The 15056-nt window shown below is 38.7% G+C and overlaps 1 protein-coding gene across 1 annotated transcript in view; it reads right to left on the minus strand.

Moving 5' to 3' along the window:
- LOC132229734 (calcium-activated chloride channel regulator 2-like) overlaps positions 1-14732 on the minus strand; it is a 42928-nt gene extending 28196 nt beyond the window's left edge. The window contains exons 1-3 of the mRNA XM_059686219.1: positions 14403-14732; positions 13372-13509; positions 2068-2218 (exon numbers count right to left, since the gene is read on the minus strand). Coding sequence (XP_059542202.1) covers positions 2068-2218; positions 13372-13509; positions 14403-14588 — 475 coding nt within the window. The 5' untranslated portion in view covers positions 14589-14732. The remainder of the gene's footprint in view (positions 1-2067; positions 2219-13371; positions 13510-14402) is intronic.
- Positions 14733-15056: the final 324 nt, after the last annotated feature.

A 15056-nucleotide genomic window follows, 5' to 3' on the forward strand; every position in this document is an offset into this window, starting at 1 on the left:
TGTTTATAAGCCACCTAGTCTGTGATAGTCTGTTATAGCAGCCCAGACAAACTAAGATATCAAATAAGCAAATAAACCTTTCTTATTCTTCAGAATGATGAAGAATAATTCTACTATTTAGAATGATGATTAAAATATTGCAGTCAGGGAGAAAGAAGGAACAAAGAAATCATAGAACTTCCTCTCTAGCATAGATGTTTCCTTTTTTTTTTTTTATACCTGATTCTTCACATTTGTATTTATTTGCAACCCTTAGCTCATGGAAACCCTCATCCTCAGCATACAATCCTTTATAACTTTTTCTCTACCTCTCTAAATACTGCATTTCCTTCAACATTCAGATCAAAACTGACTTCTCCCTCCATGATGCTTTTCAGTTTAACTCCCCTTTCAAAGTGCACTTTAAAAAAAAATTGTTAAAGTTATGAAAACCCAGGAAGTGTTTGCTCAGTTGACTCAAGCTGTGGCATATTGTGCAATTTTTTGACCTTGGGACAAAGGAAGGAAGGGAATAGTGTAAGTTGAAAGTGTTAAGGAAAAGTCTGTGCCTACTCATGGAATTTAGAAGTGCTGATGAAGTTATATATTTATGCAGTGATTATCAGCAACACATAGTTACCAGAAAAAAAATCTTACAAAGTTTTAAGTGTCTTATAAAATGTGTTTTATAGAGCATGTTGCCCCAACTCCTGCTAGCTATATAGAGGATAACAGAATCTATTTAGATTTAAATGGGGGTAATCATAGTAACATCAATGGAAGGCAATACTATCCTCCTATATAATAAAGAGCTAATATGCTAATTAGACCGAACAGCCGAACGACCTTCTGGATGTCCTTCTGGACGACCTTCCAGATGAAATCGGGGCTGCGAGGGCCAAGCCCCTTGCACAAATTTCATGCATTGGGCCTCTAGTATGTTAAAATAAAAAACAAAAAATTAAGACTGGGATGGTTGGTCCTTGACCTGCTGCTCTTTTCTCACCATAGTTTCTCCCTCAGATCTCACCCACTAAATGTGTTTCCAAACCTGACTACTTTCCCAAACTCCAGCCACACACATTCAACCACAGGCTGTTTTTTCCCCCCACCAGGATAGTTCACTGCTCCTCACAATCAACTTGCCTCAATCCATACTTGTGGATTTCCCCCTTTAAGTTTGTTCCTTTCATTTCTGCCAAAAACTTGGTGTGTCCCTAATGCTGCTCACATACATCCCCCTTAACTTTCATACTTTAGCATTTCAGACCTCTAGTTCTCCTTTTCCCTTCTGGAATATCTCTCATCACCTAGAGTTGTTAGGATTCAACAAGATAACATTTGAAAAGCAAACAGCACAGCACCTAGAACATGGAAATTCTCATTGTTGTTATTACTACCATTCCTGTCCTTCTCATCTCACTGCCTTCCACATTCCAGTCTCATGGCCTTGTACCTGACCTTCTCTTAGTTGTTCTCCTTTTATCCGGTTTTCCCTCATTGATATGAGAAAGCCAGATTATCCTCACAGTCCAGTTCATCATCTCAAAGCACTGTTTTGATGTTGGCACTCCTGCATTTATTAGCTTTCAGTGGTGAATTACTAATTTGGGCATTTGAAGCTCTCCATCACTAACCCCCATGTGTATTTCAGCATTTTCACCTACTACTTCACTGCCCACAATCACTCTGCCCCATTCATAGGATCTACTGCTCACATGTCTAAATATGCTCTGGATTCTTCTGCTAGAACAAATTTATCCATACTATTTCCACTGTTCTCTCCCCCTTTTCCTTTTATCAAAATGATATTCAACCTTGAAGATCCTCTGCTCAATGAGGCCATTTCTGACCATCCTTAGCTCAAAGTGTTTTCTCCTTTCACTAAATTCTTACAGTACTAATTGTCTGGACCATTAACCTGGTGCTTAATTCTTTCTGGCCCACTTTGTTCCTCATTTTTTCATGGGTGTGTGGCCTATCTCCCAACCATATGGTAAGTCTTTGCCAAATTTCAGGTCCTCTGAGTCCTTTTCAGCACTAAGCCCAGAATATTGTAAAAAGTAATGGCAAATGTTTATTTCTTACCTCGTGATCCATAGCCAGCTGTTAAGTCATCATTCAGTAGAAAGTCAGGTGTGAAATAGATGTGTTTTCCCTCTTTTCCACACCCTCTATATTGTAGGGTATATGGATCACCTCCATGTGCCCCAGATGAGGCAGTCACTATAACATTTGCCTGAATTAAAAGAAATACCTTGTGACACTCTATAGCTCAACTGTGATGTTGGTGACATAAACATATACACATTAAAATACTTTGAACAGTACACTTAAGATCTGTACATTTTACTGTACGAATTATATTCAAATTTAAAAACATATTTTTAAAGTGCCTTATAGATGGAGTTTAAAATGCATTCACAACTAAATATCAACAAAATTATCTGGCACTTTAAAGACCATCTACATTTCCCTGATTGCCAGTGAGGTTGGACATCTTTTCATATATCTATTGGCTGTTTGTATGTCTTCTTGGGAGACGTGTATTTTCAGGTCCTCTGCCCATGTTTTGATTGGAATGTGTGTTTTTTTGGCGTTGAATTTTATGAGTTCTTTATATATTTTGGAAATTAAACCTTTATCAGAGCTACTGTTTGCAAATATCTCCCATCTTGTTAGCTGCTGGTTTGTTTTGTTGTCCATTTCTTTTGCTGTGCAGAAGCTCTTCAGTTTGATATAGTCCCATTAATTTACTTTTGCCTTTACCTCCCTTGCCTTTGGGGTCAAGTCCATCAAATGTTCTACTACAATGAGATACCACCTTACACCAGTTAGAGTGGCCATTATCAACAAGACAAGCAACAGCAAGTGTTGGAGAGGTTGTGGAAAAAAGGGAACCCTCATTCACTGCTGGTGGGAATGTATACTGGTACAACCACTATGGAAAGCAGTTTGGCAATTCCTCAAAAAATTAAAAATTATCATACTACCCAACAATCCCACTCCTGGTATATACCCAAAAAACTCAAAATAATTTATATGCAAAGATATATGTACCCTAATGTTCATTACAGCATTATTCACGGTGGCCAAAGAGTTGGAAACAGCCAAAATACCCTACAATGGAGGACTGGATAAAGAAGATGTGGTATATATACACAATGGAGTACTACACGACCATAAGAAAGAATGAAATAGCATCATTTACAACAACATGGATGGACCTTGAGAATATTATGCAAAGTGAAATGAGTCAAACAGAGAAAGCTAAGAGCTATATGATTTAACTCATATGTGGAATATAATACTGAAACTTATGAACACAAACAGCAGTGTGGTGGTTGCCAGGGGGAGGAAGGTGGGGGAAGAAAGGGGTTCTAATATGTGATGACAAGAGATTTGACTTTGGGTGGTGAGTGCATGGTCTTATATACAAATTTTGTCAATTAGTAATCCACACATGAATCCTATATGTTCATGTTGAGTAATATCACCCCTATAAAATTTTTAAAAAACACACAAACCATCTACATTTTAACAGTTTAGCAAATTCCCACAGAGTTTCATTTCTTCCATTTGCCCTCCCAGTTTCCCAGATTAAAATTTTCTGAAATTGCACTGAACTGTGCCACCTTCAGATGGGGGTCCAAGATGGCAGCACAGGAAGATGCTGAACTCGCCTCCTCCCTTGGCCATGGACACACAGAATATATAGCTACATATGGGTCATTTTCCTCCAAAAAATCTGCAAACTAAACTGCTCTTCAATGAAGAAAAGATAAAAGGACCACATTGAGATGGGTAGGGAAGCAGAGACAAGCATCTCTAATGTAGCGACACACGATAGGGAGGATACACCAGTCTGGTGCTTCCCCCGGAGGAGAGAGCTTCACATCACCTGGGGTCTGCACTGGAGAGACAAGCCCCACACATGTCCGGCTTAGAAAACCAATGGGGCTGATGTCCAAGGGGCCCAAAGGGCTTTAGGGAACTGAGGTTCTTCTTTTAAAGGGCTCATGTGAGGTTTCATTTGTCTGGGGACCCAGTACAAAAGAAGAAGTTTGCAAAGCACCACCAGTGGTTCTCAACCTTCCTAATGCCGCAACCCTTTAATACAGTTCCTCATGTTGTGGTGACCCCCAACCATAAAATTATTTTCGTTGCTACTTCATAACTAATTTTGCTACTGTTTTGAATCATAATGTAAATATCTGATATGCAGGATGTATTTTTATTGCTCGCGACCCACAGGTTGAGAACCGCTGAAGGAGATTCATTCACTAATCTTAAAGCACCTGTAGATGGAGCAGAGAATAGTTGAAACTCTCTCTGGAGATGGAGGCACTGGCAGATTCTGTTTTTGCATTCTCCACCCTCCCTGCTAGCACAAGTGAGTGAGATTGCGTGTTGCACCCTCCCCCCCAATACACACACACACACTGCATTGCTGGAACGGGCAGGATGAGTAGTTTCCACACTTTCCTACCATCTTGCTGAAATGGGAGAGTGGAGTTGCAAGATACAACCACTCCCTTGCTGGAGAAGATGAGCAGAAAGCCACCAGCAAAGCCAGTTGCAACACTCTCCCACTCCCTGGCTGGAGAAGATGAGCAGAAAGTCACCATCAAAGCCAGTTGCAACACTCTCCCACTCCCTGGGTGGGGCCTGCGAGCACCAACATCACAGCATCCCCCTGCTCCCTCCCTAAAGGCAGCATGTGTGCATGTGCACACACAGACAAGACATTTTCTCGAGGCATCACGAAAGCCCAGGCATGACAGTTAAGGGTTTCTTGCTGCCTTACTGAAGGAAGTCAGCATCACCTAGGAAACTCTTACAGATCTCCTGATCTGGAGACCAGCAGGGCTAATGATTGTGGATATATTCAAGTACTTTAAAAGCTGCTGCCTGAGAGTCTGGCTTCCAAATAGACTTGAAACTAGGTGCTAAATAAGATTTCTCTCCTTGAGAAACTGACAGGTCTTGCCACTCCCTCAACAATGGGGACCTAATAAGAATAAATCAGACTGTTTAAACATCACAAAGGTTAAGAGACAACCAAGAGCTAGGGCAAAGTTGAATAACAAGGTTCATCACCTATACAAGGCCACTCATTCAAGACTGAGAGAAGTAGCTGTCTTGCCTAATACACAGAAACAGAGTTAAACAAAGTGATGAAACAAAGAAATATATTCCAAATAAAAGAACAAGACAAAAACTCAGAAAAATCTTAATTATATGAAGAAGTAATCTACCTGATAAAGAATTCAAATGAGTGGTCATAAAGTTGTTTAGCAAACTTGGGAAAAGAATGGATGAACATTGTGAGAACTTCAACAAAGAAAGAGAATATAAAAGAAAGTATCAAACAGAAGATATAACACTGAAGCATACAATAACTGAACTGAAGAATAAACTATAGAGGTTCAAAAACAGATTGGATAAAGCAGAAGAACAGATCACTGAGCTGTAAGACAAAGCATTGGAACTCACACAGGCAGAGCAACACAAAGAGAAGATAATTTTTAAAAAGCGAATATGGCTGAAAAGACCCATAGGACAACATTGAAAGGAATAACATTTGCGTTTACAGATCCAAGAAGGCGAAAAGAGAGAGAGAAATGGGGCAGAAAAGTATTTGAAGAAATAATGGCTGAAAATTTCCTAACCTGGGGAAGTGACTAGACATCCAGGTCCAGAAAGCCCAGAGAGTTCCAAATAAGGTAAACCCAAAAACATACACACCAAGACACATTATAATTAAAATGGAAAAAGATAAAGACAATTTTGAAAGCAGTGAGAGAAAACAACTTATTCCATACAAGGGAAACCCCATAAGACTATCAGAAGATATTTCAGCAGAAATTTTATGGGCCAGAAGGGAGCAGCAAGACATATTCAAAGTGCTGAAAAAAATTAATTTTCAACTAAGAATATTCTATCAGCAAGGTTATCATTCAGAATTCAAGGAGAAATAGAGAGTCTTCCAGGAAAGCAAAATCCAAAGAAGTTTGTCACCACTAATTTATCTTTACAAGAAATGTTAAGGGATTTCTTTAAGCTGAAAAGAAATGGCACTAATTAATAGCAAGAAAACACATGAAAGTAAAAATTCTACTGATAAAGGTAAATATATACATAATGCAATGGAGTCATCACTTATAAAGGTATTATGAAGTTAAAAAAAGGTAGTAAAATTAACTAAAATTACAGTAATTAGTTAAGGTATGCATAAAATAAAAAGATATAAAATGTGACATCAAAAATATAAAACATGGTAAGGGGAGTAGAAGTGTAGAGTTTTAGAATGTGCTGAAATGTGACTTGCTATCAATTTAAAGCAGACTTTTTTATGGATATAGGCTGCTCTATGTGAGCTTTATAGTAACCACAAAACAGAAACCCATAGCAGATACACAAAAGATAATGAGAAAGGAACGTAAGCATAAAACCAAATAAAATAATCAAACCACAGGGAAAAGAGCAAGAGAAGAGAAAAAGAACACACAGAAACTACAAAACAGCTAATAAAAAATTAACAAAATGTCAATAATTACATATACTATCTAATAAAAGGGTAATATGCAAATTAACCATCACTTCATCACAAAGATGGTGGTGCCCATAGCCACAAGATGACAGCGCCTTGTCCCCTCAGCCTCGCCAGAGTCCCCCAGTCCTGGGGGCGGCCACTGAGAGGGGGCAGCATGAGTGGCCTGGTGGAATGCTTGCTTCATTGCCATGGCAATGAGGCAAGCGTTCAGCCCCTGTCTCAGAGGGCCTCTGGGCAGCAGGTGCAAAGTGGCTGGGGCGGGAGGCTTGCATCATCGCGGCAGCGACGAGGCAAGCATCCTGTCCCAGCTGCGGAGGACCTCTCGGCAGTGTGCGCATGCGCACGGAGCATCTGGGGTGGCCGTGGAGAGCCTCTGGGCTGCAGAGAGCCTCTGGGCAGTGGGCATGGAGCGGCCAGGCCCCACAGAGAGCAGAGAACTACGGGTTGTGGGCCTAAGCCGTCAGGGCTCCCTGATTGGAGAGGGCTCCCCTCAGGGCTCCCAGATTGGAGAGGGTGCAGGTCGGGCTGAGGGACCCACCCCCTGTGCACGAATTTCATGCACTGGGCCTCTAGTCTACTTAAATGTAAATGGACTAAATTATTCAATCAAAAGACATAGAATGGATAAATGGGCAAATAAACAAAATGTGTCTATTTGCTCCCTACAAGAGACTTACTTCAGATGTAAGGAGACACACAGACTGAAAGTGAAGGGATGGGAAAAAATGTTTCACATAACTAGAAATTTAAAAATCAAATCATATAAGACAAAAAGACTTTAAAAAGACAAAGACTGTAATACAAGACAAAGGTCATTGCATAATGATAAAGAGGCCAATCCAGCAAGAAGATATAACATTTGTGAATATATATGCATCCAACACAGGCATAACAAAATATATGAAGTGAATATTAACATACCTAAAGGGATAAATTGACAGCATACACTAATAGTAGAGACTTTAGCACCCCATTTTTATCAATGGAGAGATCATCCATACAGAAATCAATAAGGAAACATCAGTCTTAAAGTAAACTTTAGATCTATTAAGATGGATTTAAGAATCCATCTTATATAAGCAGAACATTTGATCCAAAAGAAGCAGAATACACCTTCTTCTCAAGTGCACATGGAATATTTTCCAGGATAGATCATGTTAGGCCACAAAACAATTCTCAATAAATTCAAGAATACTGAAATCACATCAAGCATCTTTTTAAAATACAATGGTATAAATCTAGGAATCAATTACAAGAAGAAAACTGGAAAAAGCATAAATATGAGGAAATTAAACAACATGCTACTGAAGAACTACTGGGTCATTGAAGAACTCAATGGAAAAATAAAAAATACCTAGAGGAAAGTTAAAAGAGAAATACAACATCCCATAATCTATGGATGCAGCAAAAGCATTTCTAAGAGGGAAGTTCCCAGCAATAGAAGCCTACTTCAAGAAACAAGAAAAACCTCAAAGAAATATTCTAATTTTACACCTAAAAGAAATAGGAAAAGAAGGACAAACAAAACCCAAAGTTAGAAGAAAGGAAATATTAAAGATAAGATGGAAATGAAATAAAAATAAAAACAAATCAATGAAACTAAGTGCTGATTCTTTGAAAAGATACACCAAATTAACAAACCTTAAACTGGACTTAACAGAGAAAGAGAGATGGAGGTGAGAGAGAGAGAGAGAGAGAGAGAGAGAGAGAGAGAGAGAGAGAGAGAGGAAAAAACTCAAATTAAATAAGAAATGTAAGAGAAGTTACAAATTATACCAAGGATCAGAAATACAAAGGATCATAAGAGACTACTATGAACAATTATGCTCTAACAAATTAGACAACCTAGAAGAAATGGATAAATTCTTAGAAACATACAATCTCTTAAGATTGAACCATGAAGAAATAGAAAATCTGAATAGACAAATTACTAGTAAGAAGATTGAATAAGTAGGCAAAACCCCCCCCCAACAAAGAAAAATCCAGGGCCAGATGGCTTAATGGATCATTTCAACCAAACATTCAAAGAAGATTTAATAACTATCCTTCTCAAACACTACCAAAAAAAATTGAGATGGGGGAAATACTTCCAAACTCATTTTACAAAGCCAGCATTACCCTGATAACAGAACCAGACAAGGACTCCACAAAAAAAGAAAATATATCTAATAAACATAGATGCAAAAATCCTCAACAAAATATCAGCAAACCAAATTTAACAATATATTAAAAGGACCACATACCATGATCAAGTGGGATTTATTCCAGGGATACAAGGATTTCTCAACATCCACAAATCAATGTAAGACATCACAATAAAACAAAATGAAAGATGAAAATCGTATGATCATAACATGATCAATAAATGCAAAGAAAGTGTTTAACAACATTCAACATTGATTTATGATAAACATTAACTCTCAGTAAAGTTGGTATAGAGGAAACGTACCTCAATATAATAAAGGCCACATACAATAAGCTCTCACAACATCATACTCAGTGGTGAAAAGTTTAAAGTTTTTGCTTTAGGATCAGGAACAAGATAAGGATTTTTACACTCACCATTTTTAGTCCACATTCTAGTACTATTACAGGTCCTAGCCAGAGCAATTAGGCAAGAAAAAGAAATAAAGGCATCCACATTGGAAAGGAAATGTAAAACTAGCACTATGTGTTGACATGATACTTTATATATAAAAAAACCCTAAAGATTCCACCAAAAATTGTTAGAACTAATAAATGAATTCAATAAAGTTGCATGATACAAAATTACTATAAGAATTGATTGTATTTCTATATACTACCAGCAAACTATCAGATAAATTAAGAAAACAGTTTACAACTGCATCAAAAAGAACAAAATACCTAGGAATAAAGTAACCAAAGAGGTTAAAAACCTGTACACTGAAAACTATAAGACACTGATAAAAATAATTGAAGAAGACACAAATAAATGCAGAGCTATTTTGTGCTCATACTTTGGAACAATTAATATTGTTAAAATATCCATACTCTCTAAAGCAATCTATAAATTCAATGCAATCCCTATCAAAATTCCAATAGCATTTTTCACAGAACTAGAACAAATAATTTTAAGATTTGTATGGAATCACTAAAGACTCTAAATAGCTAAAGCAGTCTTGAGAAAGAAGAACAAAGGTGGAGGTATGCGTCCTGATTTTTAACTATGCTACAATGCTATAGTAATAATCAAAACAGTATTGGTATAAAAATCGACACATAGACCCATAGACTAGAGAGCCCATAAATTAATTCATGCATATATGGTCAATTAATTTATGATAATGGAGGCAAAAATATACAATGGAAAGGACAATCTCTCAATAATGGTGATGGAAAATTGGACAGCTAACTGCAAAAGAAGGAAACTGGATTATTATCTTATACCACATAGAAAAATTAACTCAACATTGATTAATGACTTGAATTTAATACATAGTAATTTTGGGTGGTTTTTTTTGGAGGGGACATCTCACTAAGGCAAGGGCAAAAATAAACAAATGAAATTATATCAAACTGAAAGGCTTCTGCACAGTGAAGGAAAGAAACCATCAGTTAAACAAAAGACAACCTACAAGATGGGAGAAAATATTTGCAAACCATATATCCAATAAGTGGTTAATATAAAAATATATAAATAACTCGTACAACTCCATAACAAAAAAACAGTCTGATTGAAAAATGTGCAGGGTATCTGAATAAACACTTTCCCATAGACATACTGATGGCCAATAGGCACATGAAAAAATGCTCAGCATCACTAATCATCAGGAAAATGCAATTCAAAACCACAATGAGATATCACCTCATACCTGTCAGAATGGTTATCCCATATAATAAAAGTGTAATATACAAATCAACCAAATGGTGGGATGACCAGTTGGCGGGGGGTAGGGCCGGTGAGTGGGTGGCTCCAGGCCAGCCAAGGCGGGTGCCAGCAGGCAGAGGGAGGGGATGTCAATGGGGGGGGAGGGCGGCAGCAACCAGCGGTGGCAGAGGGGTGATCAGGGGGTGGGGCTGGCCACTCGCCAGCTGGCCCTGTCCCTCGATCAGCCCATGGGTCACCTCCCGCAGAGGGAGGCCAGACTGCGGCTTAGGCCCACTCCCGAGGGCTCCTGGTCTGTGAGAGGGCACAGGCCGGGCTAAGGGACCTCTCCCTAAGAGCACGAATTTTCGTGCACCAGGCTTCTAGTTATTAAATAAGATAAGAAATAACAATTGATGGGGATGTAAAGACCTGGGATCTTTTATGCACTGTTGGTAGGAATGTAAATTGGTGCAATCACTATGGAAAACAATATGAAGTTTCCTCATAAAATGAGAACTAAAACTGGCATATGATCAAACAATTCCAATCCTAGATATTTATCTGAAGAAAATGAAAACACTAATTAAAATGATAGATGCACCATATGTTCATTTCAGCATTATTTACAATAGCCAACATATGGGAAAAAACCTTAGTGTCATCAAAGGATGAATGGATAAAGAAGATATTATAAATATATATATATATATATATATATACTAGGGGCCTGATGCACGAAAGTCACGCAAAGGCCTTGGCCCCCGCCGACACAGTGGCTGCCTCTGCCTCGGCCCCCGCCACCACTGTGGCTTTGTCTGGAAGGAAGGATGTGCATTAGGCTTTTGTTATTATAGATGTAATATATATATAATATATATAATAAATACACACACACACAATGAAATAACAAAGAATGTAATCTTGTCATTGTGACAACATGGATAGACCTGGAAGGCATTACGTTAAGTGAAAGAAGTCAGAAAGAAAGACAAATACTGCATGATTTCACTTATATGTGGAATCTAAAAAACAAAACCAGACTCATAGAGAACAGATTAGTGGTTGTCAGAGGACAGGGGGGTTGGGTGTGGAAATGGGTAAAGGGGATCAAGGTATAAACTTTCAGATATAAAACATGTCATGGGGATGCAAGGCAACACCTACAAAAAGAGCTACAGATGCCATGCCCTTGTCATTTGGACAAAATCTCATTCCTATTTCCTGAAATTTGTCCTGAAGCAAAAGAGGAGGTGCTTTGCATAGGATGGAATACTCAGGCTGTTCAGGATTAACATTCTACCTTGTAGACCATAGTAACCCAGTGCCTGCCTACTATTCCTAACGCTTTCTCTCCTCCCCGCCTTCCTACCTACATGAAACTAGATTCACAGGAATCACCTTGCTTGTCCTTGAGTGATCCATAGTGCCTAAATGGACACTGTGCATAATTATTATCCACTAAGAGTTGCCTTAATTGATATTATGAGGTTAAAGAAATTGGTACCCAACAGATATATGAACAACCGTTAATGACTATTATTTCCTTTAATCTTTCTGTTCAGTCATATTCTCATTTTTGCTTTGGTTATTTATTTCTTCATTGGGATCAGGAACACTACCTGGTTAGGGGGTTGGTTATCTCCAATACTTCTTTGTTCCACACATGGCCAAACTGGTTAATGCAATCTGTATAGAAAGCTAGAGACAACATGGCTAAGTACAAAGGACATGGGTTTGGGAATCAAATAGATACCGATCCAAATTGTGGCTCTGAAATTTACTAGCTGTTTGACTTGAAACAAAATCCTTAATTTATTTGAGCCTCAATTTCCCAATTTGTGATAACAGCAACCAATTTTAGGGTGTGGGGGAATTTAACAGTATGTATGTGTAGAATTCCTGGCACTTAGTTGCAGCTTAAAAAATCAGCAGCTCTCTTTCCAGTTTATCCCAGGTCCTCCATCTCTCCTACCTCTGCTCAAGAATTGCAAAAGGTTCTCCTCTGGTCATAAATCAAATGCTTCTCAGAGCCTCTGTAACCTTTTCAGGACACTGAGGTGCCTATCTAGATTGCTATACCATTCCATTACTGAGAGAGTAACTTCAAAGGAGGGCTAAGAATTAAAACAGGCTTAGGAAGTTTCATACCAGTGACACAAATGAGCAGAGGGGAAATGGTGGCACATGCCCCAGTCCTTCTGTTTGAGCTGTAGTTACAGATCTCGAACCCACTCCATTGCTGGAGCCCTGAGCTACGTTTTCAATGCCTCTGCTTCTGTGCCTATGGGCAGTTGCCATGGCTCTTGTTCACAATACCTTCAAACAGTGATTTACCAGATTTACTTACCATTTATTTATAGCATGCACACTAGTCTATGCCAGACGTCATCATGGATGTTTAACTATGATTTATAGCTTATCAGAGTCCTTTGAAGGTTAAATTCATTTTTGGTTGGAAAAGAGAACATAGCCACCCCACCCCTCCTCACTTTCTGCCTTCCTTCTTTTCAGCATACTCCTCGAAAGCTGTCCTCGATATGAGGCAATGTGAAATTTTCCTAATTTACACTCTGGCAGAAGACAGTCATATTTTTATGTGCATGGGTGGCCAATGTTTCTCTCTGGACATGCCTGTTTACTGCCCTGACTGACAGATTATAAAGATAGTCATAACTGGAATTGCTCCCTTTACAGCTCAGACTCAGTAGATAAAGCTAGCTTTTGGTCCTTAACCAGAAATTTCAGGAAAGACCCTGTAGGTTACAAAGTAAAGCGATCTGAGAGGCTACCTGAGCAATGGCATTTTGCTTACCTTTTAGTGCAAATTTTGTACTCCTTTATTATATATCTATATATTTTATGGTTAACAATCTTCCCAATACTGTTATTGGCATATTAATATCAATGATTTGTTTTTGCTAAGTCCTCACTTTTAAATACGGTATATTTTGGTTGTTACACCTTCCCACCCTTGATTGAAGCTCATTTAATGAAACTGAATTCTTACCTTTTCATATGATTCTTGTTTAACTTTGCTGTAATTATTAGCTTTCCACGTGGCAGGTATTAAAATCTTTATATTTCTGAAAAACACTCTTCTCTTGGTAGCATTGAACAGGTAAAAAGAAGCTTCGGTTACCATTTCCTATAACCAAATACAAGAAAAGCTTGTTTTATCCTTTATCATTGTAAGTCCTTTATGTTTGAATTTGCTAGTCACACTTGAATAAAGTAATAGTAACAAATAATGGAAACATTTTAAAGGAGCCCATTTCTATTAGAGACAGCATTAGACTGTGAAAACTTAGGAACAAACTAAACTTAAATGGTTGTCTAGAAGAGATTTTTAGGACAGTAATTGGGTGTCTGGGCTTGCCTATATAATTTTCCAATTTTGTGAAAGGCTTTTAAGCTTTTACCAAACAAATCCTTTTCATGTCACACCTGTAGGCATGTTCAAGACCACACCTTATAAATGTTACTAATTTCACTAAAGCATTAATGAAAGGAGGCTCATAAGTAATGGAGTTGTGATCCTTCCTTGTTGTAAGGTGAAAATAGTCAATTAGAGAACATTCAGGAAAAAAGCAAGAACTTTGCTCGTTGGCACTCCATCCAGACTACCACTCTTTCTGTCTGAGAATTCTCACCCTCAGGAAGGAATCCAACCACATGATTTTAATAAGCACAAAATCATGCTTATTCATCAGTCAAACATCTGGTCCTTGTTGCCACAGTACATTATTTCTTAAATTGCCACCCCCAAACAGTCATGCAGGAACAAAAAAACACTGAAATTAGTAGTAATCAACAACAAAAAATAAAAGAGGACTAGATCAACAGTCTGTGAACTGAGACTACACAGAATTAGGTGAACACTCTGGCTTGCCCATAATCATAACATTTGGTGCAATCGTTCAGAAATGCCACTCTCTTTACGGCTCAAATTACAAATCAGACGGGGTTGTTAGCTCCTTACAGAAGGCTACAGGTCTGTTCTAATGGGGTAATGAACTTGACTTCATTTTTGCTACTCACCTTGATGTTTGGGATGAGGTTCTGATCCTCGGACACCTGAGGATTGATTGCAATGAGTAACCCATCATACCCGTTGTCTCGAAGCTGCACTCCAGCTCCCAGGAATAGGAGTTCTGGACTTAGAGCCACAAGAAGAGTCGCAATCTTCAGGCAGCAAACAGTACCTGCTTTGTCCCCGTGGGTCATGTTGTAGAGAAGCCTCAGACTGGTTTACTCACACTGGTCCTGCTAGATGCATTGTGCCAGGTGACAGGGCAAAATAGTTTCCTTCTGAACCTGAAGGTCCTAGAACTTGTAGTGAAGGAGGTGCCTTCTTTGCAAAATCAGGGGTGGATCTACATGAGACCTGCCTCTGCAAGTCCCTTTTCTCCAGGCAATGCCACACTTGCCTGTTCTGCGGCGGAGCTTTCTCCTGAATCATAGTTGGGCAATGAATCTTCCACCTCATACTCATTTTATATTTCTCTGAAGGAAAAGGAAAATAAGACAAAAGGAGCTTGAAAGAGAGAGGCCTGGTGGCCGGGCTGGAAATCAGAGAATCTGGATTGGTCTCTCCACTTTCACCAGAAACACAAAAATCTACAGTGATTTTCCTCTCTTTATCCTTGACAGCCTTCTCCATCCGTCAGCGCAACTACTTCCCCACTGCACCCG

Source organism: Myotis daubentonii, chromosome 3 (genome assembly GCF_963259705.1).
Source record: "Myotis daubentonii chromosome 3, mMyoDau2.1, whole genome shotgun sequence".
In the NCBI taxonomy this organism is placed as follows: Eukaryota; Metazoa; Chordata; class Mammalia; order Chiroptera; family Vespertilionidae; genus Myotis; species Myotis daubentonii.